The sequence below is a fragment of the Corvus moneduloides genome, chromosome 6 (assembly GCF_009650955.1).
Source record: "Corvus moneduloides isolate bCorMon1 chromosome 6, bCorMon1.pri, whole genome shotgun sequence".
In the NCBI taxonomy this organism is placed as follows: Eukaryota; Metazoa; Chordata; class Aves; order Passeriformes; family Corvidae; genus Corvus; species Corvus moneduloides.
Window position 1 is genome coordinate 61,772,392 of NC_045481.1, and position 26,125 is coordinate 61,798,516.

Sequence of the window (26,125 nt, forward strand, 5' to 3'; positions counted from 1 at the left end):
CCTCTTAATATTTTTACTTTCTTCTTGTTGTCAGAGGAAAATTGCACGGCAGGAAAGTAAGACAAGAATTGTCTGTTTTGGGGGCAGATGAAGAACGGGCTGACGCGGTGGCTGGCAGCATCCCGAGCTCCTCACAACGGTGTTATTTTGGGAGAAGAATTGAGACATGCTCTGTGTCTGCTGCCAGTGAGGAACAATCGTGAAGGTCTGTGGGAGTCTGTCTCTTCAGGAGCAGGAGTTTCCATGTGAAATGTCTGGAAACCAGCAGGGAAGGGGATGGTGCTGGGCCAGGAGGCAGCCTCAGCCCTCTGTACTTGGGTAACTGCAGGGAAAAGGGAAGCTGGAAGGAGAACGGGGGGAATTCCACAGCTATCAAGGACAAAAGATGACCACAAGGGCTAGCTTGTCTTTACTTTTAGCCCCACACAGGTGTGTAAAATTGTATTAATCATCCCTCCCCACCCCTTCACCTCCCAAAATCTGGCAGAATCTGGCTACATGTGAAAAGTCCTGCCCCTTGTTTAGGTGCTCAGACACATTCAGGAATCTGGTCTTATGGGCTCATGTTACCAACATATTTTCTGAGTACTCCTCTGATGAATGTGGCTTTTATTTCACCTTGACATGACATCCTAGGTCCCATTTTAGGATGGCTACCATTTCTGGATTAGGATGATCTAATCCACACTGCACTGTGAGAAACACAGTCACCACCAAAGTCACTGAAATGCAATAACAACGAATGAGCATTAAAAAGCAGCAGAATGTACAACATAGAATAATCCATGCTTTATGGTTGGCACTTACTTCATGGCACTTCAGCATGACCCTCCTCTGACAACAGCAGTCATGACAGCAAATAAAAATGACAAAATGGAATGACTGAAACACTGCAGAAATCACTGACGAAGCAAGCAATCCTGTGAAATCGGCTGGCAAACAGTTAACGACGTGAAATGAGTCTAATGGGAGAGCAGCAAGTGAAAAATCAAGGCACTTATTTCATCCTCTGCCAAACCCAGACATCCTTCATGATAAACCAAATGCAGGACCAGTCCCCATACAGGACTCACCACTAAGTTCAGTTCTGCCTTACCTGTTGGTGGGAAAATAAAAGGAACTTTTCGAGATATGCGTGAAAAAACTGATTCAGAGGTGGCCAAAACCACTGGCCGGTTTCACTTTTAAAACTTGTTATTCCAGCACAGTGCAGATTATTATTCCTAGAGGACTCGACTCCACCTGCTTATGCACTCCCCACAACTCCCACATTTATCATGAGCATTTCCCACCACCAGCAGTGATGCCAATGTGCCCCAGAAGCCACGGGATTGTGCAAACACAGCTGGACAAACACAGAAACAGAAAGTGTTTCTCCCTCCGGCAAAGCCATGGATCATTTTGGTGCGGTGCTGGTGGAGGGCAGCAGCAGCTGCTATTCATCATCCCTTCTCAGTGCTCCAGAGGCACGGAGGGAGGGAGGGAAGATGCTGTGTTCCCTGGGGGCTGAGCTGTGTGTCCCTGGCAGCCACTGGGTTTATCCTGCCTCAGCCACGCTGACTTTGTCCCCTGATCTCAGGGGCTGGCACCTGATGGTCACGTTGCTACGCGACTGCCGGGTCACAGGCAGAGCAAACACTCCTCCCCTCTCCCAGTGAGAGCCCTGCTCTGCTCTTCTCCCAGTTCTTTCATCAGCTCCCTAGAAAAGCCAGGGGCCTCTCAAGTGGATTTATAGCCCTGCTGTATTCATGGCACTGTGGTGGACATGTCCCGTCCTCCTCGCCCACAGGAGGACACGGATAAACCAGATTAAAACGTCTGTCACCCTGACTGATGGCCATAATTTCTCAAAGTAAATGGTGGCCAAAATTGGGAGTGGGATCTGGAGCTCTCTTCCTGAACCTTCTGATCAAACCCCTTAATTACACTTTAATTAGTACAAGGTAAGCAAGCACATCCTCTCCCTTCTTCCTCCTTTTCCTTCTCCTAGTGGGCTCCTTTTCCCTATCCCACGGGCTGGTCACTGCCACTGAGGAGCAGATGGTTTCCAGCCAAGTGTTTTCAAGCTGTATTTAAAAATCTTGAAGCTTGGTGTCTCCATAAGAACCACAGGAAAACTATAAATACACCATGGAAAACGATCACTAAACCAAGGTGCAGAGAATAAAAGCAAGTTTAGGGTGGTTTTAGTGGAATAATTGAGAAATGGTCTCTTCCTAATCCTCTTTTATCAAAAACACGCATCGAAGGTACTTTTATGGGTTTCTGCAGCCAGCCATTACCCAGCTATCTGTAGTTTAATTCACCCCTGTGCCACCCCAACAGGGCAATTGCCTCGAATGAACCCCAGTTTTACATCTACTGGCTGTGCAAAGAGAGTTCCTAGTGGGATTTCAGATTCCAATCTGGTCTGTAATTTTATGCACGGCCCCATAAGCTGATACATATTTTTAATTTCATCAGGCTGCCTGCGCTGCGAACACCTCCCAAGAGAGCCTGCGAATGTTGTTCCTATTTATAACACTTCCCAATCCCTCTCCTTGGCTGAAGGATAGGAACAGGCTCATTTATCATCACTGCTCTGTTGGCAGAGCTAACAAGTCGTTCTTTAATTCAGCAGAATCCCTGCTTTTTGTGAGCTAAAATTCTTTGGTCCCTTTCTAATGCTAGCTCGTGGGGGAAGGGCTGCAAGCTCTACAATTGGTTGTCACAGGTTTTAGAGCATTAGGGGGACCAAAAAAAATACCAAGAAACTCCAGGAATTTTGCCTTTGAAATTTGAATATTAGCTTTTACACTCGAAATTTTCACAAGATGGTATTCCTCGGTCATAATATTTGACAGCTTTGTAAAAAATTGTGTCAGTTGTGCAGTTGGGCTAGAAAGGCTGTAATTTATTTAACTTTTAGAGAGATAAAGCAGGAGTAAAAGCAGTGAAAGAAACCACAGGGCTTCTGAATCCACAAGTGAACGTCTCCATTTCCATCTCTCTGCCCTACCCTTGTTGAGATGAAAAGACACTGCCTGCAGCACCTTCTCAAACACACTTCCAGCATCTGTGGATTGCTGGCTCTCTTCTGCTATCTCCAGATTATTATTTGCTTAAAAAAGAAATCCTTAGCAACCCTTCCTGGTGGTTTTAGCAGCTTCAACTCAGCTCATAATTGAGAAGTAATCACATCAGTTTGGAAAACGGCAGGAAACAAAACCCAGCCCTCTTGCCTCCTGTTCCCACCGGGAATTCTGCGGGGGTGTCGTTTTCTCCCACAGTCAAATGACAGCCAAGAGTTTTGCTGCTCTTTGCCACTGCCAACTTATCCCATTTATTCCCTCATGGCTCTTCTGGCCCTGGTACATCCCAGAATCCTTTCTCCAGTTTGCAAAGATGAGTGTTTGGGTTTACTTTTCAGGGGAGAAGCAGGGTTTCAGCCCCACCGCAATAATGCTTTGGGTGGGATTTTTTTCCCCCTAATTGAGCCTCTGTATTCCATAATGAAGACTTGGTAATTTGCCAAAGCTGAGTTAGAAAAATTAAAAGACCTCAAGGATAGAAAAGCAGCATAAATTTGTAACACTGTCAGATCTTCCTCTGAAAGGTAACATATGGGGCTACTTTTGCTTACATAATAGTTTGCTTTTCTCTAGTGAAGTGCTATAGTTTTTCAATTTCTCCCCACCCTTTATACCTTTTAAAATGCATTTTGACAAGTGTTTCTATTCACTTCTACTTTTCATTTTCCTCTCAGTAATGAGAGCACCTCGACATATTTACAGTACATTGTAGTTGGTGGCCTCGGTTATTTTCTAATAAAATAGGGATGCTAAAGACCTCCACTGTAACCTGGAAATACCTTTCAGTTTAAAAATAAAAGCTGATAAATAATATTATACACATGAAGCTACAGACAACGTGTTCATGGGGCTTAACAAGGAACACGACCAACATCTAGCAAAAATAATGTTGTTTTGGTTTTTATTTAATGTATGAAAGCTTTTCCTGTAGAGCCAACTCAACTTCTGCTCTGTTTACTCAAGTGCCACTGAGAGGAATTACAGAATTTTCATGTTTTATTCCCATTTCTCAGTTCTAAAAATTGAATTCCCTCCCCGTCACCAGTTTGATGGCTTCCATCTTGCAGGAAATAATATCTAACTGTGTGATGCTGAGCCTGTGGATCACACGGTTTTCTGAATGAGCAATCTTTGCAATCAGCAGAGACACCCTTCCCTTAAAAACAAATTATCTTTATGCTTGCAAAGTGCAGCAGCTTTCCAAAGGTTGAGATATTTATTAACCACCAGAATAATTCTAATAAAATTTACTTAAGTGCCACTTCGGGTTTTTTTAAAAACAAAATGCCAGCACGGCATTTTTGCAAAAAGAAATACCTCAGTCTCCTAATAAAACTAACAAAATTACCTTTCTTTTTTGAGTAACTGTGGATTTCATGACATTATGTCTACATACCATACAGATGTGATTTAGTAATAACATGGACAGTGCAAAGTGATTTTAACGAGCAATTCTCTGAAATACTTCATGATGAAGTAGGTTAGGAGAGGTCTCAGCATGAATCAAATGACACCACACAGCGAATGCGAAGCAACCCTTGGCAAAAACACTTTTTACCCGTTTGAAGCCAAAATACCTCATGGGACTGAAGCAAAATTAAATTATCACCACATTTTAAAAGGAAAACAAACTAAAGAGGAAAAAAATAAAAGAGAAATCTAAGAAATTCACATCAAAACAACTGAAAGGTTTGTGCAAACTGCCTTGAAGTTGAAGACTGAGAAAGCTCCTGTCCTATCATGTAGGCAACACAAATGCTGGCAGTGTAAGAAATTCTTGTTTGACACAGACCATTCGTTAAGCAAATAAAAAGTACACCCTTCTTTAATCTACGTGATTTACAGGAGAAGTCAGCAAAGGGATGGAGAGAAAAAAAAAAAAGAGGTCAAGCCTTTTTAGAAAATGATTTGGTTAATTACTTTTACCTTGTACTGAGACTCGCAGTTTTAGTTCCAGTCGGCGACTCCAATCCCTCCCCTGGCTTTGAGGATTTCTCTCTGTTCATTTGCTGGAGTATTGAGTTCAATTCACTAATGACATTAGCCTTGGGGCCTGAGAGAATCGGGCTTTTCACCTCTGGCACGTCCCCCCATAGCTTGGATGTCCTTTGGGGGACGACTTTCGCCAGGTTGGGCTGGGCACTGATGGGAGGCGGGGGCGGAGCGGGAGGAGGGATCACAAAGCTGTCTACAGTTTCCTCGATCAGCGCGTCCTTGTAAAGTGCATTGCTTTTGTTGATTATGGGCTTCATTTTTGGCTTAGGAGGTACTGGGGGTTTGTCCACCAGAAATGTTTGCCCATCTGCATAGACTGTACAAGTATCCACGTTCTCCCCTCCTTCCGAGGATAAGGTAGAGATGCTGGACACTGTTGAGATAGTGCTGGTTGTCTCTAGGTGATGGTCACTGCTGCTCCGACTGTCGACCTCCTCGATCCCGGAGTCGGTGACGTTGTCGAAGCTGTCGGGGGGTGGCAGGAAGGAGGCAGGCAAACAGTTTGAGAGACCCGCTTGCTTTTTGCCGTCCAAGGAGTTTGCTGGCTGGCTGGGCGAAGGGGTGCCATTCTTCCTCTGCGCCATCAGGTCCGTCAGCGCCGAGCCGGGCGCCGCGCGGTCGTCGGGGATGTCGAAGCTGTTGGCGAACTCCAAGGGAGGGGGCAGCGGCTCGGTGAACAGGAACTCCTCGTCGATGTCCACCGAGGCCAGGGGCGGCGGGGGGATGCGGAAGGGCAGGATGACGGGGTCGTCCACGGAGCTGGCGGCCATGATGGTTTTGCAGGGAGAAGCCGGGGGCTCGGGTGCTGCAGGGACGCTCAGCTCGCTCTCCGCTTCCTCGCTGCCCTCCGGCCTCTCCGGTGGGGAGTTTTCAGGGCTCGGCTCCATCTCGGTTCCCTTTTCCTCCTCATCCTCAGGCGTGTCGTCCGACTTTGCCGCGTCCACAGTGTGCACCATCAACAGGCCAGCCGACTTTTGCTGCGAGGTATCCACAATGTTTATCAACATGTTCTTCTTCTCCTCAGCTTTCTTTTCTTTCCCTGCATCCATCTCGTACTTGTTCTCAGTCTCCTGCCGTCTCAAGAGGCCGCGGGTATTTTGCCTGGTGACAGTGGCAGTAACAGGAAAAGTCGTTTCCATGTTGGGTCTCAGCTTGGTGTCGATGTAAAGCGGTTTGTTAAGGTCGGTTTTGACAGCGTCCGCTTTGCCTGGAATCTGCTGTGTCTGCTCTTTCATGGCTCTGTCCCTGGCAGAGAGCGCGAGGGCAAGTGGCGAGTTTGGATCCAACAGCTTCCCTGTGACCGGGTGGACGTAGCTATCCGAGCTGGGAGCACTCGTGGGCTTGGCTGGCGCCGTACTGTTGTCAGTACCTTTCGTTTTGGACAGAGCATTCAATGTCCTTGAGTCGCTCTGGCTGCTGGGCTCGTTGCTGTTAAAAAGGTTTTCGGGCTCTCTGGGGGCGGGGATCGGAGATGGCGACATGAGCTGTCTGAAACCATCCTCACTGCTAAACATTGCCTCCTCGGTGAACTTGGACTGCCTCATCCGTGGTGTTGGTGGCGTTAATCCAACGTCCTCGTCTCCCAGGTCTGTGGAGAGGAAGGCCGGGGAATTGCGCCTCGCTTCCAGCCTCTTTTCCCTGTCCCTCACGGCCCCTGCGATGGCTGCTGCGAACGGACTGCTGACTCCCAAGCTGTCATCGGGCCGGAGCTGGCCGGGCTGCTCCGAAGACTGAGGATCGATCTCCATGCTGCTCCCTTGGCTGCTTTTCCCGCTGCTGCTGGTGGATGGCTCTTTGACGATGATGGTTGGAATTGGAATAGAGCAGGTCTTTTCTGGACTGTCCTCCACGTTGGATTGTTTGACCAGCATCCCCTTCCGCCTGGCTGGCTTGGCCGGCACGTAAACTGCTTTGCTGGCGATCTTGCCGACCTCGGAATAGGGGTTTTCCGGCATCTGGCCCCTCTTGCTCCTGAAATTCGCCTGAGCTGCGGCACTCCGGTTGTACAGGTCTTCCGAGTCCAGGGAGTATCGGTCCAGCTCCCGCCTGTAATAGATCCCTTTGTCCCTGATCATCGTCCCCACGCTCTCGGGCCTAACCAAAGAGATTTTTGCACCTGAATTCTGGTTAAATGGAGGTTTGATCGTTCCGTAGCTCCGGGACGTCAGGGATTTGGGGGAGTTGTACAGAGAAGGGGAAGGTGGCGGTGGTGAGGGAGGTAAGGACTGTGGTGGTGGTGGGATATCTTCAGAGGTGTCAGGCATTGAAAGACTCCTGGTAAACTTCAGCATAGGAGGGGCCAGAAACTGCCGCTCTTCCTCTGTTATTCCTGAAAAATCAGAGAGGGCATTTAAAACCCTGCCACATCCACCAGGATCCCTCACACTGCACTATTTCTCCATCCACCCCAAAAATTCCAGAGTGCATTTCCTGTGGCACGAGAAGTAAGCAAAATTCCAAAAGAGGCCTTTAGGTTGATTCCCACCATAATCATTCTTTCCTGTTGGACATCCCAGGTTTGGAAAGGATGCTACGGAATTTTAATTAAACTGATGTCTAGGCAAATGTTTGGGGTTTATGTGTCATCAAGGTGGCTGTAGAAAAGCACATTTTCTTTGAAAACTATTGAACAGGGAGGAGATTCTATGCAGAAAAGTCACTTCTGCCTTGCTCTAACACTCTACAAATGCAACTTGGAAATCGAATGGATTTTTAAGATGCAATTGAAATTTAGCGAAGGGACTGTGAAGATCCCATTGGGGAAAAAACCCTATAATGTTGCATTTCAAAAGATGACATTATATCATTACAAATATGGCTTTTAACATAAATAAACTGGGTAATACTGGGATAGTTTGGATGCTAATTTTACATCAGCATAATGCATTTCTAAATTGATAAAAGTCACTGCTAAGATTACTAACAATAACAAAGAAAGCCCAAATTTGGTCTGTGCTTTGTTTCTTTGTTGTAAAATCACCTAGTTCCATCATTTGAAGTGAAAAGAAGAGGTGAATTTTAGTCCATTTGATCAACAGGATTTCTTTCTAAACTACACAGCATTACGATGCTTTCACTTCAATAACAAGGAAAAAAAGGATAACGTTTTGCCCTTTTGCAAAAGCTTCAACTGATCTTTTTTTTTTTTCCTTGTTAGAGGGAACTTTCTAAAGAAAACATTCAAATTGTAATTCCATACTTGCCAAGCAGAATGTGGAAATTACATCACCTTACACACAAACTTCTTTTCTTATGAGCTGTGTATAAAGATTAAACAGTCACTCACTGGGGTTAAAGATGTCGGAGAAACACACTTTAGGAAAGAAGCAAAGTTACTAGAAGGATGTGATTACTGAACAAAACCATACAAGAGAGGCATTTTACCTATGGATTTTTGTCTTCTCATTGTACCCCGAGGTATACCCAGAAAAGGACCTTGAGGGCTCCCTGGGACAGTGGGCGTCATCACAGCAATACCCTGTCTCTCATACATGGACTACAAGAGAGCAAACAGAAACCCCAACAGCATTAAAGCACGAAAGTCTCCCCCACGTGGAAATAATGCCTCATCCATTACCCCTTCCACCGAGAATTCTTATGGGAAATAATAAATCTGGGGTTGTTTTTGGGGAGGAGGGGGAGAGGAAGGGAAGCCTGGGCTTTGTTTAGATGGTCATAAAAGGACAGCAGCTGTAAGTGAAGACTGTTGATATTATTTACAAGGCAACAGGTTAAGGTGGGTTATGGAAAAAGATGTCCAAAATGCAACAAAACCAATAATTTTTTTTAAACACAAAGTTTTGTAAGATCAAATTCTGCACTTGAATAATGCAATTTCAGAGTTCTGGGGTTTAATTTTTAGTAGGTGCTATAGTATTAACATCAATTCTTCCCTTAACAAAGCAGTGTGCATTATTTAATCACGGAATTAGATGCATTAGTAGGAATAAAGCAGTGCTTCATGGCTCCCACTCACATTCATATCTGTAGCTGAGGGAAAACATCTACTAGAAGGCCGCTGTTTTATAGTTGCCACTCTTGAGTCCACAGTTGCATTGTCTGCAATTCTTGATGGCTTGGAAACTGGCACTATTTCATCCACCTTATCTGTAATATAAAAGCATTCAGTAAAATAAATACCACTTGTCCAAAGAAATGGAACAGTTAAGTATTGCAAGGTCAAAGGAAGAGATTTACTTTTCAAAAAAATGCAAAGAAAGAGTTTTTTTGGCATTTTAACAAGGCAACGCTTGAGCATCATAAGTCGTGCAAGCCGAGCACTTTTAATTGCTGCTACATAACATGCATGCTTTAGTTTTAAGCCTGCATGCATTTAATGTTTACTTAGTGTGACTCGAAAAACAATCCTCTTCTTCAAACCTTCAAAATGTGAAGGGAGAATATCTATATAGAAATGGAAAGAAGACCTTTAGAAATAGTGAATCCGTACAGCACTGTTTCAAATAGAGATAAGCAGACTGTACTTAGTCATCAGAATTTCAGTGATATTTTGGACATTAACAAGTACTCCAGAAGTGCTCTTTTATGCCTATTCTCCTTAAGTAATCACATCCTGATTTGTTCATGCTCTTGGACTTGTAGGCTAGCACTGCTAACTGCATCCTTTGTTTAAATGATACTTTTGTACGTGTTGGTTTGGTTTTTTTTTAAATTTCTTTTAGTAACTGTACAGTTTGGGAATGTATTTAGTTGTTGTCAGAAGCAAGCCAAAAAACAGGCAAAGTCCAAATCTGAATGAGAACTTCAACATTTGGATTTGGGTCTCTGATCTACTGCATGATGTGATGGTAAAATACAGGGAAAAGTTTAATCAGGATATTCCAAAGCTGAGTGCTGGTATTAGCCCCGTCTCCAACTTTGGTCACGAACAAGGTCCATCAGCATTTAATACAAAATGTTACTCCCTCACACTGAAGACCTCGAAGTATAGTATAGTCAACTAATTATTGCCTGACAGCTCCTTTTTTTGCCCCTTCTACTGCTACGAAACCAAGGCATAGAGAAATTAAATCACTCGCCCAAGCCACCAGGAGAGTTTGAGTTTGGAATCTCTACTAGAATCCAAACTGGAATCACACCAACAGCTGTCCTTACTACGCCTTCCATTGCATTTGCTTGCCTGTATCATGCTAATTTAGTGTCTTTTCCTTTGAAGTTTCACCAAAATTAGGATTACTTGCATAGCCTGTGGTGTTTCTGTGAGTGGAACACCTCAGCCTGGCTCCTAGGCTTCCGCAACACAAGTCAGAGCAATGCTACTTTTCAGCAATTGGATCCATCTCCCAAATAATTGATTATTTGTCAAACAAGGATAGTTACTTTATTAAGATACTACAGACTTTAAAAAACCCCCAGGTTTTTGGTGATCTAGAGCTGGTGTTACTATCCCAAGTATTGTATTCAGGGATTTAAATTTTACCTCTCGCTGGAGAGCAGCGCACTCAGGGCCCTGGATATTGATATGGATGGGAATAAGGCAGGAGGAAAAGAGCTTTTGATCCCTCTAAACAGTAGATCTGGCTGATGCAAGGATGATATTTTAAATGGGAGAAGAAGAGAGGGAAGAACTTTAAGCTTTCAGGTTAGGAAGAAGGTTGTCCTAGAAGTGGATATTTCAGTGTCACAGAGGGTCAGGGAGCAGGCAGGAAAGGAAAGGCTGAGCAGGACCAGTAAGCTGAACACTGCTGAAAACTGTCTCACAAGAGTAGTGTTGCTGTTTCTTTTCAACTGAAGTTAGCATTCAAGTCTTTTCATTGGTCTGCTTTATCTTTTTTTGTGGGGTTTAAATCATCCAGTGGAAGGAGAAAAGGAAAAAAAAAATCTTAATATCGTCACATGTATTCAAAAATAAAAACCAACTTCACGTCACATTTCATAAGGCTTTGTAATACAAACGTCTGAAAGAAAAATATCTGCACTTCTGCTCAGCAAAAGGCATCAGAAAGCGACGGTGTAACCATGAACATTTACCCTGTACAGCAAAAATACAGCTGGACTGCAGAATGGTACTCAGGGGATCTATCACCAAGAGCTTCGACCGGGCAGAGGTTTCTCTTAAGACTCTCCCACCCTTGTTCTCATCCCAGAAGCCAAACAACTGGTCTTTGGGATACAGAAAGAAGGAAGCCTTGGAAACTGAAGCACTCAAAATCTGCACATGAGAAATAGAACTATACCATGTAAGAAGTGATCCCCTTTATTTTGAACAGACACATGTAACCAGATACCCATTCAGACAACAAAAAGCTGCAGGGAAAGAGTGATGAGGCCATGACAGACACTTGGAAAAGCATGAAAATATTTGTTGGGGATGAAACATACATACCCTCCAACTGCACTGATTTTCCTAGACAATCCTAGAAGTCAGATCCTAGTTTTGGATCTGACCAAAATATCAGTTGGTACCAATTCTTAATACCATCTACTATTTCCATGTGGGGAAAAAAACCCTGGTTTTGCGTGAGTTTATTGCAGGTTTCTTGTCTGTAGAGAGGTTTTCAGCCCTTCTCACCCTACAGCTGCCCCCATTTGCCACATTTAGCCAAAGCACTCAGAAATGGGACAGGAGGGCGGGTTAAAGCTCGAGCTGCTTGCAAGGAACCCTTTAGGGCTTCCTTGCGTGGCACTTCCAACGGCAGCACTGCACAGCTCCTTCTCTTGTTCTACTGCCCTTGGATCAGAAAGCAAAGGTAGAGTGGAGGTTGTCATTTTGGAGCTACACCAAAAAATGTGAGGCCACAGAAGCAGCCAGCACGTGGAGACTGATCCTAAATAGCGGCAGCTACATGGCGGGTCCTGCGGGCAACGTCAAAATCTGAACGCCTGGCCACAACTGCCCCACCCTGCTGGAGTGAAAGCACGATGTGAAACAAAAACATCCTCACTGCCTTATCAAACGTGCTCCTCAGGCCAAGGAAATGGACTGGCTGAACTGCAGTTAGCTGCACTCAGACTCACCCCAGAGAAAGAAGACGTGTTGGGCCACCCGCCTGTGCCTTGAGCTGATCGTCTCCACAGCACCAGAGTGCAAACTCCTCCTGCACCAGAACCACATGTTCCAAATATACTCAGATTGGAATAATTTGTCAGGCTCACTAATTAGCTCTCCTCCCAACCTCCTCGTGACCTCAAATACTCTGCAGCACACACTCCTCGTACCAACGAGAGGGGAAGCTCACAAGCTCGTGTTGGAAATTGTCTGAGGATAACTTTACAAATAACCCTGACAAAAGAGAGAGAAAAAAGCCACAAAACAGATGCAAAAATGGGCATCTGCTGTGAGGTGTGTCGACAGAGTGGCCCAAAGAAGCCTGCCTCCAATGGGATTTTTCAAAGGAATGCAGCTGGATGAAGGTTGAAAGGAAGGAATGTGGGAAGAGCCTGCACTGGAGGCTGGCCATGCCAGCTGCATTTCCTCCTTGAACCGGTCGTTCAGCAGAGTACAGCCACAAGCACACACGCACACACACTTCTACAGGAGCAGTTTGTGGCCGGCTGGTAGAGTAACAAACTCTGATCCACTTTGCTCTGAATAACCTCAGCCTCGCAGGAAGACAGGGGAGAAGAGTCTATGTCTCACTGGCCAGAGAGCACGGCTCGGCTGCAGTCACAGAAGAGGATTTTTAGGCCTATGATTATTCCCTGGCATTTTCCATAGAAACTGCTCTGCACCTTCCCGAGAAGTCACAACGGCGTGTAGAGAGTCAAACACAGGAGCCATGCTACACCTGTGAGAACCTGTCCCCACCGCTCCAGGGGCTCCTGGAAGCAGCATCCTTCCAGACAACTGTTAGGGATACCACATGTAAAAGCCAGTCTGATGCCTCTGCATGCATATAGCAATTGGAGTGCCACTATATTAAATTCCCCCGAGAGAGGCAGCACCAACAGATATAAAGTAATTTATTGCCAAAGTGCGTTTCCATCTGCCCTGTTGGGTTACCAATGGGACCCGTGCCCTGCTCAGGGTGCCAACCCTCAGGAAATTGGATGGCCTAAAGGCACAGAAAGTAGTTGTGTTTTATCAAGATGTAGGTCTCGTCTCTGATGAAAAGCTCTTAATCACAGACAGAGTAGCACAGTACCCAACAGCGTGTCATGACTTTTACGTTCTCAAGAGTTCTGGCTGCTAGGCAAGTTGCTTTTTTTTTTTCTTTTTCTTTTTCTTAAGTAATTAGTATCTGTGATAATTACAGGGGACAGTCTCCTCCTAATAGATTTGTTGCAGGAGATGGCTCTTATCCCCATAGAACACATTGCTTAGTGACTCCTGTTCCGAATCCCCAGACTCTCTCAGAGGAAAAAGTATAATGCTGCCCATCAAGCCACCAGATCCATCATCAAATGAACTTTGAAAACGAGAGTCAGGTGCCCAGATAGATCTGGTGGCACATCACTACACAGCCCCCAAAAAGAGAAATATGAGGTATGATCCTGGCAACATTACTTATTGTACAACATAGCCAAGACACGTGGATTAGCTCCACCGAGGGTCTTAGGAAGTGAGCTGGTGAGACCCACAGAGGATAAGAATGGTCATGATCCAGTACAGGCTATACCCCAACACCTCAGGCTGGCATGCCAGAAACACCAGGCAAAGACTGATCGAACACAGTTTGGGAGGCGAGTATTGCCAAGACCTCTATACTTACCACCAAGTCCCAAGTGCTTGCTCAGAGGGGGTGGGATAGTGGAGAAAGAAAACTCAAAAAACAGCTGCCTCAAGAAATGACTTGTATTTGTAAGAAAAGCAATGAATGCCTGGCACAGAGTAAAAAAATGCTCATATGAAGTTAAAGTGAAAGAACAGAGGCAAATGTTCTTCAAATACCAGCAGCACACATCGTTAACAGTGCAAATATAAACTACAAAATGTTAGACTAATCTAGTCAGCCAGAATACAATGTTAGCCAATGTAGGAAATGGTTGAACTCTGCCACCGATGGCCTTATGGCTAAGAATTAAAAGGACAGGCACATTAAAAAAAACTCTAAAAATCCTATGGAGTGGTTATTTTTTCTTCCCTCCCCCTTTTGCCTGGCGTGGAGGCATGGGCAGCGAGGCCCTCTCGGTTATGGCTCTCTGCAGCCGGCCACTGCGACAAGGCAGGGTGGCCTGCGGCGGGTCGCGAGAGTCGCTCGTCCCTTCGGCCCCTGGTAAGCACACAGTGGAGGATGCCACTGCGTCCTCACCAGTCCATGTCGAGGCACACGTCAACTCGACATGGGGGGTGGCTCTTTGGGAGATGCGCGTTTCGAGGACCTGCGTCCTCGGCTGCTTGAGGAAAGCTAAAATCTCTGACAGGTAGTTATGGATGGCTCTTGTGGAGGTAGCCACAATGCCCAGCTGCAGCTCCATACGGCCCATGGACTGGGACATGAGACCCATGGACTGTGCATGCTCCCTCTTGATATTTTCCAGCAGCTGCACAATCCTACTGTTGGTTTCCATCAACAGCTTCTCTCCCTCTGTTAGCTGGGGCTGCCCTCTCCAACCCCGATCCCTAGGGACAGGCTCAACACCGCAGCGCTCTTCATTCATCTCATCATTTCCCTCCTCCTCAGGAGAGTCACTTTCAAACTGAGGAGTCCTACTGAGTGACTGATCCCCGGGAGACTGTATGTCCATGGTGCACTCCGGAGTCCGCGCCGGCGTTTGAAATCCCTCAAAATCCTCCCCAACGTTGCTGTGCGTTTCAGACGAGGACAGCGGCCACTGCCAGCTCTCTGTGGTCCTGGCCGGCGAGTCTTCGTCAGAGGCAGGCACCGAGGATTCCTGTTCTTCGGCCGGCGTGGACAGCGAGCTCCCTCGGTGATGGCCGGCTTGCCCCGAGGATCCAGGAACCTCCCCATCTTGCTCCCCAGTGACATCTGGCAATCAAATAGAGGAGCAACAACCACTGTATCTGAGGCCAGGCAGATGGAGGTATCTACATGCATTGGACAACACATAGAAAGAAGCCAGTTGGGAAGCCAGAGTGTATGTGTTTGGGCAAACAGAAGGGCGGACTAAAGTTTAGTGACTGCATTGGGCACGTGGCAATTGGCGTCATTAAGCACTTTTGGTCTCAATGCACACTGTCCTGTACCCAGAACACACACAGCCATGCTGCATCCCAAGGCAGGAGCTACCAAATTCCCCTCAGCGTGACTGTGACAGGAAATGTCAGTGAACCTAGCGAGAAGCTCACCTATGCACTGCAGTGGTGTCAGTCAGAAATCCCTGGGACGAGCTCAGGGCCAAGGGTCCAATTGAGCTTCCTGGGGTGCCAGATGTGCTCCACCACTGGCTGAGGGCAGCCCTTTGTTGCTCTGAAGCACTGCTGGCTATCTTCACTTTTGTCCGACGTCTCACGTCACCCCCACCCAAAATCTCTCCCAAGTCACTGCTGCAGCACGACGGTGGCCATCCATGGGATTTATCCCGCGAGCAATGCCCTCCCCAACATTTGCCGGATTTTCCTTGCTCTCTTCTCCAAACAGTAGGAAATGCTATCTGAGGGCATTGCTCACCGGGATCTCTTTGTCTCCTGGAAATGAACTGAGTTTTGCCCTCCCCTGGCCACGTCTTCCCTTGCCTGAGGGTGTGTGGTGGAAATCTGGGTGCAAGCTCTCCCCCGTGGCAACTCTAGAGACAAATGCCCTCCCAAAGAGCAGGAAGGGCTCAGGCTTTTGCAGCCGCAGGAATCACCGGCTCACAGTGGTGCGTGTCCTGCACCGCTCTGGATTACGTGAGGCTGTGGCCGGGACTCTGTACACTTACTTCAGATAAAAAAAATGAGTCCACTTCTTTTTTTTAAACTTTTTTTTTTGAGGGGCCCAATTTGGTTATCAGAAATGGCCCTGGGGCAGTGTGGCTGAAGTGCTGCAGGAGGCAGCCCAAAGCCCTGCATTCCCCACGCTCAGGCAAGGGACGGCTCAGAGAAGCACTGCTGTCCGTGGGATCGTGTCCCCACCAGGCTGCTGCTGCTCACACCGCAGTGGCCTCAGTGCCAGATCAGTGCCGTGCCTACTCTCTGGCATCCCAGCCTTGAAAAAGTTTCTTGGGGTTTTTTTTTGTTAAGGATTAATTTCTGCTTTTTGAAATACTGCTCTTCAGACCTCGGTGAAAGCTGTAAGCTTATATCTGCGAGGTGTTGCTGAGGTCATGTTAAACCATACTTTTGGTTCTGTTTATGAATCAGGGCAGGGCTTTGTTCGATTTTTAAAAAAAAAATTATTTTATGTGAAATATAATGAAATGAAAAAATCTTTCTGACAGACCCAAGGATCCCTCCTCCTGTATCTCAATCCCTGTCTACCACAATGTGGCACTCATTCTTTCTATACCCAAGTGCCTGCAATATTATGGTGCTCTGAAAGGGATTCTGTGTGACTTCATAGAATGATGACTTTTAAGTGCTAAAATAATGGATATTATTCGTGCATTTAGCATATTCACTACTTCAAAGTATTCACATTCAAAGTATTCATATTGTCTCTGCGTCTGGCTGGACTGTCCAGTTGCATGTTTTATGGAAAGTGAGGATGAGATTGTATTTGTAAAAAGGCATGAGCTCCTTATGAAAATGAATTTTAGGGACAAACTGTCATGCAATCATTGGCTCTTCCACTCCATGGAGATTTGAAAGGAACTGTATATCAACCTAACTAAGAACTGCTTCTTCCTTGGCAATTCTTCTCCTGCTTTGCCTAAAACAGCCATAGCTGCATTCCTTCATTAGCAAAGCTCTCTTAACAACTACAGTGTAGGACCATGAAATTATTTCTCAGCAATTTCCTACTTGAGTACACATGAAAAAAAAAAGAACAAAAAAACAGGGGACCTACTTGTACCACACAAAGCAAACACACACTTCAGTTAAAGTCTATGGAATCAGAGTGAGGTAAGGGATCATAAATACTCATTCTGGTAGAGCCACTGGTCATACAGAATGTCTTGGCATTTCTTTTAACATGTCAGCAGAAAATACCCCATATTTGAAAACCCCATTTACCTGGCAAGTGTTCTAAACAGAGCCCGCCTAACAACTGGTAAGTAGTAGAACCAAACTATACTGGAAGTCAAAAACAGAAGCAAAACGAAATCAAAAACCTCCAGACTCCACACTGATTTATGTATACTTCTGTAAATGGTATCACTGTGTCTATTTTGTTCAGATTCAGGGGGACCAGGACACCTTTGTTATTTGTGCATGTCTACACATTTGCCAGAGGCTGGTAAAGAAAAATTTCTCTGAAAAAGCACAATAATCAGTTTTTGCAAAATTCCTTATGTCCTATGAAATGTTTGCCATCCTCCCAATCGGCCTTCTCAGCCTTTCAGAGCTGAAAGAACAGCATCTGGCAATAGGTGACCAATGACACAAACGACAAAGGGCGCAAGCAAAGAGTCTGTGAAAACCCCTGGGCAGAAGGTGAATTGCAGAAACTCTTGGCGAATACTTCTGAATAATGAATACATGCACAGGCTTTAGGTTAGGTTGGTAAACTTGGCTGGCAATGAGAAGGAGGAATAACCATAGCTGTTATTATCTGTAACAAGGTGTTCAGCATCTCTCAGCAGCTCCAGTTTCTGGATGCTTTGGGAAGCATTGCCGTGGGGCATGGGGAACCAAGAGTGTGTTACAGGCATGGCGTTCCACAGACCTTCCTTTGCTAAGGAGCAATCATGGGAAAATTGCCTGGAGGCCACTGACTGACAGCACCTGGATGAACGTGTGAGTATCTGCCCAAGAAATCCATTCCTTGGTGACCAAAAGTCACCCTAAACTCCAGGTGGATCTTGGTCAGATTGGTCGCACCAGTGCCTAGGCTGGGGCTGTGGGAAAGGTGTGCCAGGCACAGCAGGGGCACTGCAAAACTGGGTTCAGCCAGAAATTGTCCTTATGCTTGAACAGCTGACCGAGTGACCTCAACTAAATGCCTTTAATTCCTTGGAAAAGGGGTCACTTCCAAAAAAAAGAGAGAGAGAGGCCACTACAACTGTGAAGTCAAAATCGGCCATGGATCAAACCATGCACCAACATGGCTGACCTCACTTGGTTGTTAATTTGCTTTAAAAAAAACCAAATCTCTTTCTTTTCAAGCTTTAAGTAGAGTGAGTACAAAGAAGCACAGCTAGCTTCCTTGGGTGTGAAGCAAAGGGAGGAGGTCAGATTCCCTGATCTTTCCAGCAATTTCCACCTGACACACCATTCCTACACACAGCATTTTGCTCACAGTGCTAGATGCAACTTACAGGAAAAATAGGTCACTTCTGTCTTTTACAGGTATCTTTATAGCAAGTGATAGCAGCCATCAAACCTGCAGCCTCCAAGGTTCACGTTGCTAACCTCATGTCCCTTGCTCTGCCAGGACAGGACTTCCATCTCCATCCTTAAATGACCAAGGAAGGGACTCAGGAGGGAGCGTGCACGTGGGCTAAAGGGAGCAGAAACATCTGGAAGTCAGTGACCCACTGCACTTCAGCTTTAGTGTTTGATCACTGTGGGTACTACACAGCTATTTCCAAAAAGCCCCCTGGGACCCACAGGTTTCTGAAGGCTGTCTTTTGTTTGACCTCACTGACTCTGCTGTGTTTAAGGAAAAAAAAGATCTGGTATTGAAGGGGTCCATACAACAGGAACTGGTGAGCCTCCACCCAAGTCCTGGCTATCTCCCTTTCTCCCCTGATGGACAGGTTCTCTGTTTCTGCAGTGGAGCAGAATCTGCCAGACAGGTTCTCTGCTCCTGCTGCCTGTCCGGGTGTTTCCCTGGGCTGACACAGAGCCTAGTCTGACATGGTGGATCAGCAAGTGCTCCTGGAGGCCACAGGAGAGCTGCTCCAGGTGTGCCTGCAGGGGAGAGCTGTGGTTTGCCCCATCCTGCCCTGAGCATGCTGATCAAAGCCAAGTTTATTCCAGCCTTTAGGTTCATGAATATGTCCATTATTTTGGAGCACTGCTATTCCATGCGGTCTCCTCGCACCACAACGTTCATTACCACTGGGAGTCCTTTGTGTTGGTCATTAGGCATGTTTAGGATTGTAGCAATTACTGGGTTGAGATACACAGAGAACTACTGAATGGTTGAGTCAGCTGCAGGGGTAGAGGACTTAGACAGAGGCCAAGAACAGAGCAGGGCTTTGGATATACACAAACTTCGGAGACATCAGAAGTTATTTCTTTAACTTTTGTTCACCAAAGAACATTTGAGATTTATGCCTGTGTTGTGCCTTACCTGCCACTTGGACTGGCAGCTGATCCCTCCCCTGAGATGTGCTGCTCTTTAAGAAGCCCTCCTTTTGAAATCCCACCATTCCTGTTTCACCTCTGCTACCGGATCGTTGCCTTTTCCATTATCTTTCCTTTTCAGACCGCCCACCAGCGGAGCTGCGCGTGAGGGCTGGGGCACCGTCTCCTCCTGCTGACAGACAGGTGGGTGGAGATGTTCCTTGGCCACAACAAGTGGGCCAGGAGCTCAACAACAGCAGGAACACAGCTGGGGAGCTTCCCGGGCCCTGCCTCTGCTGCTCTGGGCCTGGGCCTCTGTCTGTATCTCATCCTCCCTCCTGGGGTGGGTGCATTTCTCAAACTGCTTAGGTACCAAGGTGATAGGTGCCTTGTAAATACCTAAGATAGATACAGACAGAAACTGTACCAGGCGCATTATGCAACACTTCAGACAATGCCAAAGGCACCTCAGTGCTGTAGGATCACCCACCTGGTCCAGCATCTGCAGGCAAATATTGGGCACATGCATTTTTCCTTTGGAAAAGTGATGGGAACACAGGGCATTCATTCTTCCTTGGTGGCAACAGGTTTGGGCACACAGCCCTTAGGGTCAGGCACTGCCCACACAAGGGTTTTGTTCCATCTCCTTCCCTAAATACGAGTTTGCAGGTTTTGTTTAATTTCCTTTGTTAGCTGATAAAATCTGCTTCCTTGTCAATAATCTGCAAAAATGGGTCACAGAAGCAGCACCAAAACTAAAGGAGTGGTCTTCACATGTGCCTATTAAAAATGCATAGAGATCCTTTTAAACGACATAAAAATATGGCTGTAGTGTTGCTTTTATCTTATGGATTCGATTTTTTTTCCAATTTCTTTTATTTTTAACTACAAGTAGCCTGTTTTTAGCATGAAGTGATTATGCATATAATTAATTTTCCATATCTGGGAAAAAAGAAAAAAGAAAAAAGAAAAAAGAAAAAAGCAGCATCTGAATCAAGTAGGTGCAATTGTTTGCACTGCATTCCTTTTAGGTTTTTGGCACTTCCCATATATATGCCAAAGGCCTTGCCCTGCTGAATTTGTAAAAGAATAGCTGGGAAGTAACTGGATAAAAGCTTCAGGGGGAATGTCTGTGGGTGGGAGAGCTACTAAAGGACAATTTGGGCAACAGTGGGTCTGGGGATCTGGACAAGGCTTTCAAAGAAGCAGATGAACAAAAATTCTAGGGCATCTTCCCAGTGCTAATGGGCAGGTGAGAACCTACTGATTTCGAAAGAGAGCTTGGTCAGACCACAGGAGTTCATCTGATAACCTTGCTTGGCACAGGAGCAATTTCACCTGAGGAGCAGAGCTCCAGTGTCCCTGGGGGAAAAACAGGTGACTCCTGTTTGGAGATGGTTAAAAACAGATCTGTGCCCACTGAGAACTAAGGGCTTTCTTCTCAGCTCTTCAAACAGGATCGGATGTGTAAAAATTCATCAAAGACTAAAAGTAGGTGAAGTATAACAAGGCCTTCAACACACCACTGAGCATTTGAAGACCAACCTTAGCCAGAGCATGGATTCAGGGTAAGAACATTAAAAGTTAAGATCTAAATCCAAATTTGTTGTGTAAGATCAAAAATTAAAGGGAAGAAGCAACAAGTTCAGCCCACAGTTATGTCCTGTATAGTTAAAAATATCCAGAAATGGAATGACCTGAGTTTTCATGTGGACAATTAGGCTAATCCTCACCAATCTGCCACCACTACATTTTCATCTGGAATTAACTTCTTCCAGCCCCACTCCAGATGAACAATTTGCAGTATTGTGCTTGAGTCACAATGCCCAAACCACACATTTACCATTCTGCAAACAACAGGCAGAGAATATTATTTTAGCAGTCAGCATAATGAGGAAATAATAGAAGCGCTTTGCAATACAGTCAAACACAAAAGGCACTTTAAACACTTTCCTTCTATAAAAATTAAGTAAAAATACTTGTCTGTTCTCTGGGATACTGTAAATTCTACAAAGTACTCTAAAATAAAATAAAAGAAGAAAAAAAAATAAAGCAATAAAACATAAAAACTTTAGCAACTAAAATTAATCATTTAACATTGAGTATCTATAAATACCATTACATGAAAATGCTTTGTAGGTATTCACAATAAAGAGCTCTCAAAACTTTCTTGAAAGAAAGCCTTATTTGTGTTTCTAGGGCTGAAAATAGCTTCACATTAGTACACACAAGTCACATTTACGCATTATAACCACACCATCAAGAGTAATTTTAAGGAAGGCAGAAAACTGATATGTTCAAATTCCTTTCTAGAGATACAATTTTCAAGTACCAGCTCTTTAACAGCATGTTCATTATTAAGGAAATAATGATACAGGCATTTAAAATACACCTGCAATGCTGAAGCCTTGCAATTCAGCCTACCTTGAAAGAGGAATGGTCATTGTCTAACACTGGTTTCTGTTCAAGAACAAAAACAAAGCAGAGAATATAGTCAATACCCACTCCTACCCTGCAAGCCAGGTGGAATTTAAGTGGCAATTTGATGTTCTGTTTAAGAGACAGCATTTGAAAATTTGGCCTAGTCACAAAAGAAAGGCAATCAACTCAAAGAAACCAAAAAGGAAGTGGAGGATCTAAAATACTTGCAGCCCTCTCTGGTCTTACACTTAACTCTCACGCTTCCACACCGAGGGGACAAACCAAACAAACTATGAGGAATTATCTAAAAGCATTTATTTTTAATTAGATTAGAAATTAATTAACATGGGTATGTGAACATTTGAAGGAAAAAGAAAAAAAAATAGCAGCAAAGGGAGTTTTGAGATGAGGGAGATAAGTCCTTCATCTCCCTGGCTCCTGAAAAAGAGAGAGAACACATTAAAAGTGGTGAAAGAGTTTTCCACTGCCCTAACTGTGCCATTTTGGGAAACACATGCAATTTTAACTGCTCCTCAAGCCCTCATGATTTTGAATATGCGCTTAGATATTAAATTGGTAATATCTGAGCATAGCCACACTCACATAAACCAACGTATTTAATGTGTCTCTTTGCAAATGCTGCAAACCCCACATTTTCTGTAACACTTACAATTCCTCTTCCAACTTCTTTTATACCATTGTCTTGTTTGGCTGATGCAGAAAGGTTTTGAAAACCTTTTCAATATGGTCCTGTAGTAAAGAAAAAAAAAGTATCATGACAGGGCACTACATCCTCAAGAATAACCTGATAAATTCAAAATAATAACAGTGTAGATGAGAGCACCCACACAGAGACTCAAGCAGCCTCTGCTCAGGATTCCCAGTGTTTCCAAAATGTTACTTAAAGCACCTTATGAAAGGTAAATCCTGGTCTGAAGAAGTCTTTAGTACCAGGAGGTACCTGTTAAGTTTAGACTCTGTGCCACAAGTTGCTAATCAGCACGTTGCCAATTAGGTGCCAAGTTCTTTTTGGTGGAAAACACAGGTTTAGCACTATTCCCTTTTTGAAACAGGCCGATTTTCAATACTTTTCTCTCACTAAGAGTTTTACGAGTACTTATATGGTAGCCACGGTCCTAATCCTACACTTACACGCTGTGGGCCCCCCCAAGTTACACTACAAGCCATAAAATCAGTAACCTCGCTGCGCCAACCACAAATGGGGCTGGCATTTCTTCACACAGACTTGACAAATTCCACCCAGAGTCACTGCTTTCTGCTTGAGATAAATGACAGCCCGATGACAACCTTTTCCTCATTACTACACTGCCACCTCATTAGAATTTCAAATGCATAATGCGAATCAATTACTTACAAGGGATAACCTTCAAGAATTCTTCATGAAGCCTGATGCCTTCTGCTCTCATCTTCTCAAATGCAGTGTCTGGTGAAGATCTGAAAACCTTCTTCCTACAGAGAAGCACTGCAGATGCTGGGAGCTATCACTGGAGCTGACGTGGTGAGTGCTGTAAAAGTTGCTTTGGGGGTATTTCCACTGTTCCCTGCAGACAAATCTCCATCATCAACTCCACCACAGTGAAATAAAAAAGTGAGTTTTGAACCCAGACGGCTTTGGGAGTGGTCTCTTCAAACAGAACAGAACACTGAGAGCTAATCCACTGCTTGGCATTCATTTATATGTATTTGCTCTGCAATTTCATTGTTTCAGATGCCATTGGAAGGCGCCACCTTTGAAACAATGGACAACAGGAATGGGATGAAGTGGGAATGCTTATTGCAGACAGAGCTAATAATATTTCTTTTGAATGCCATCAACTGATATTTTTCTATTCAAATGCCAGTAAGACTTGATGCCGGGTAACAATATTCTGTGTTGATGATATCACAGTAATTCTGTATTTGTGAGGTGGTGACAGAATCTAAACCCTTCAAAGGAGGAAATCCTTTATTTATAGTTGGTACTGCAGCCCACACCAAACCCCAAAGACCAGGACCAACACACATACTTTATCAGTATATGGTATATATCAATATTTTATATTGATTACCATATTGAATCTAAGAACAAACAAAGCACCACCCCTAGCTCACAACTGACAACTGTGTGACACTGCCAGCAGAATATTTATTAATGCAGAAGAATTATTTATCCTGTCATTCCCATTTCGCTGTGGAAGTTTAACCTGCTCTATTCTTCATTTTGCCCCTTCTTTTAGATGATTTTTGTGTTAGGTGTTTTAAAATTCAACACTGTCCACTTCAGCTTTCACTGAAAATCCCAAATTAATCACTAAATCAAACCCATTTCCTGGCAGCAAAGCAAGCTGAGGAGCAGGAAACTTTTAAATCATGGATCTAGACGTTTACAGATCTTAGTGTATGGATGTGTTCCTTAAGGATCATATAATTTTAAAATTCTCCCTCCACATGGAGTTATTGGAAAGTCAAAACAAAAACTCAAGGAAAAGCCATTTAAAACCAAGCTCTCCACCAGCTGCATAAACTTCTTATGAACAGAGTTAAATTTAAAGTTTTAAAATATTAATTTTGAGGCTCCAATGATACCTATTTTCCCATGGTGATGATGAAAACTGCGACCTCAAATTTTTCTCTTCATCTTTCATTTCCAGAGTATTTTCAAACCTTCATTTCAATTTGCTGCACGAATATCCTGGTTATTCTTCAGTATTAATGGAATCACATTTTAAGTGCTGCCTCCAACAAGTTGCTGCTACAACTCTTGGTTTACACGTTGCCATAACTTACTCACACAACAGTCCTTGGAAAACTACAAGGCACAAGAGAGAAGAACACCTCTCCCCCATCCCACATATCCCACAAAATCCAGAAGGTAGTTTGGAAACACAACCCCTCCACACACGCATTTCAAGGTTGGAAGCTACCTCTGAGTCAGGCAACTACTGCAAGCAGAAAGTCAGTGGCATAGATGAAGGTAACTTTTAGTGATTCATGCTTTGTAACTGCAGTAAAATGACAGAACTGCCTGTGCCATACTGCTCCAAACCTAAGGAATTTATCACCTATCTCTTTAGACACAGACAGCCTATCTTCTATCCTGAATACCAAAAAATACAGCCTATGTCCTGCCCTGCCTTCCTTTCCCCTGCTCTCCCAATGAACCAGAACCCATCTCCAGTGATAACCAACAAGACCAGTCAGACAGAACCACAAAAGTCACTCTTTTTATCTTAATGCCTGCTCCATCTCTGACCCAGAAAACTGAAGTTTTGGTTGACAGAAGACTTTACACAATAACACAAAGATTTTTTTTTTTAATATGCTGCCGAAACATATTTTTCAGCAGCAATGTGGTTTATCCTGTCATATTCTCTGAATGGAGAATAGCAAATATCCCTAGCTGGAGCCTGTGGTAACCACCTGAAAGGAGGTCAGGAAAGAGCAGGAAAATAAAGAGTGAAAAATAACCCAATCTCGTCCTATTAAATGTTAAAAAGGAAAAGCTTCCCTGCTGAGAGAAGACACTGCCTACAGCCTAGATTTCCTTCCCATGACACTGAGCCTCTTCCAAGAGCACGACACAGCCTGTTTTTCACCAGCTACCACCCAGGGGCTCAGGGAAGTGGGAGACTCTTCCTTGGGCCAGACTCCATGAGAAGGTGGAAATGACACAGCCCCTGCTCGGGAGAGCTCACAATCTAGGGAAGCAAAATGACGTACAGGAGCATGGAGAAAGTGCAGCTCAACACAAACAAACTCTCTGTACACAAAAATACATTTATGGAAACTATTAAAATAGCACTGCTATTTCTACCTGGCCCCCTGCCTCGCCATCAGTGCTGGGATGATTGCGCAGTAGGGATCTAGGGAAGGTGGGTCTTTGGGAGAGATTTGAAGGAGAAGGTGGTGGGTGGCCTCATGAATCAGTCCAGGGAGGGCACTCCATGCATACAGGACAGCGTGGAAGACGTTCTATCGGACACTACCGAATTGTGCAGAGCAGCGTTTGTCCGGGTGGGAAGCCCAAGTGTGGTGTGCGAGATCCCTGACTCCTGAGACAGACACAGTGTGGGCGCGGAGGAGCGCGCGGCCATTCGGGAGACAAGCGGGGCACTAACGGGGGACCGCACTGGGGGGAGGGGGTCACTGGCCACTAACTCTCTGTGGCTGCCAGTCAGCACAGGAACTGTGAGGACATGAGATGGAAGGGGTTGGAAAAGAGTTGGGTACAGAGAAGGAAAAAAAAGGCAAGGTGAAGGAAAGGAGACAAAAGGAAGAAATGCGGGGGATATTTTCGAATGTGGTCTTCTGTTTGAGTTTCTTAGTGTGTTTGCAATTTATTAACTAAATAACTAAAAAAACGTATACAATAATTAATGTACATTTGACACCATAAAATAAACTG

At 44.8% G+C, this 26,125-nt stretch overlaps 2 protein-coding genes and 1 long non-coding RNA gene across 9 annotated transcripts in view; 1 reads left to right on the top strand and 2 right to left on the bottom strand.

Annotated features, from left to right (window-relative positions):
- Nucleotides 1-26,125, bottom strand: part of SHANK2 (SH3 and multiple ankyrin repeat domains 2) — a 277,689-nt gene that overhangs the window by 10,355 nt on the left and 241,209 nt on the right. For 4 of the 6 annotated variants that reach the window (XM_032110840.1, XM_032110841.1, XM_032110839.1 and 1 more), the window contains 3 exons: nucleotides 9,043-9,173; nucleotides 8,451-8,562; nucleotides 4,998-7,395 (listed from right to left, as the gene is read on the bottom strand). In XM_032110840.1, the coding sequence (XP_031966731.1) occupies nucleotides 4,998-7,395; nucleotides 8,451-8,562; nucleotides 9,043-9,173 (2,641 nt within the window). Of the gene's footprint in view, nucleotides 1-4,997; nucleotides 7,396-8,450; nucleotides 8,563-9,042; nucleotides 9,174-9,410; nucleotides 9,471-26,125 lie in introns of all 6 variants that reach the window. The other 2 variants (XM_032110838.1, XM_032110843.1) reach the window with 1 other exon arrangement.
- On the top strand, nucleotides 1,701-25,539 carry LOC116444972. Of its 2 annotated transcripts, XR_004240603.1 has the most exons (5): nucleotides 1,701-1,943; nucleotides 14,651-17,805; nucleotides 19,442-19,503; nucleotides 23,162-23,239; nucleotides 24,372-25,539. It is a non-coding gene; the product is annotated as an uncharacterized LOC116444972 (long non-coding RNA). The 2 variants fall into 2 exon arrangements; XR_004240602.1 differs by having other exon boundaries at nucleotides 14,651-19,503.
- Nucleotides 13,807-19,409, bottom strand: LOC116444971. Its single transcript, XM_032110844.1, has 2 exons — nucleotides 19,307-19,409; nucleotides 13,807-14,956 (listed from the first exon to the last, which is right to left on the bottom strand). The coding sequence occupies exons 1-2, from the start codon at nucleotides 19,383-19,385 to the stop codon at nucleotides 14,097-14,099; spliced, it is 939 nt and encodes a 312-aa protein (XP_031966735.1). The 5' UTR covers nucleotides 19,386-19,409; the 3' UTR covers nucleotides 13,807-14,096.

Bases quoted from the DNA above. Each gene is read 5' to 3' on its own strand.
- LOC116444971 (XM_032110844.1), bottom strand. From the start codon at position 19,385: ATGGTGGGATTTCAAAAGGAGGGCTTCTTAAAGAGCAGCACATCTCAG. The intron at 14,957-19,306 runs GTAAGGCACAAC...TTTGATTGCCAG, and splicing joins GCTGCCAGTCCAAGTGGCAG to ATGTCACTGGGGAGCAAGAT.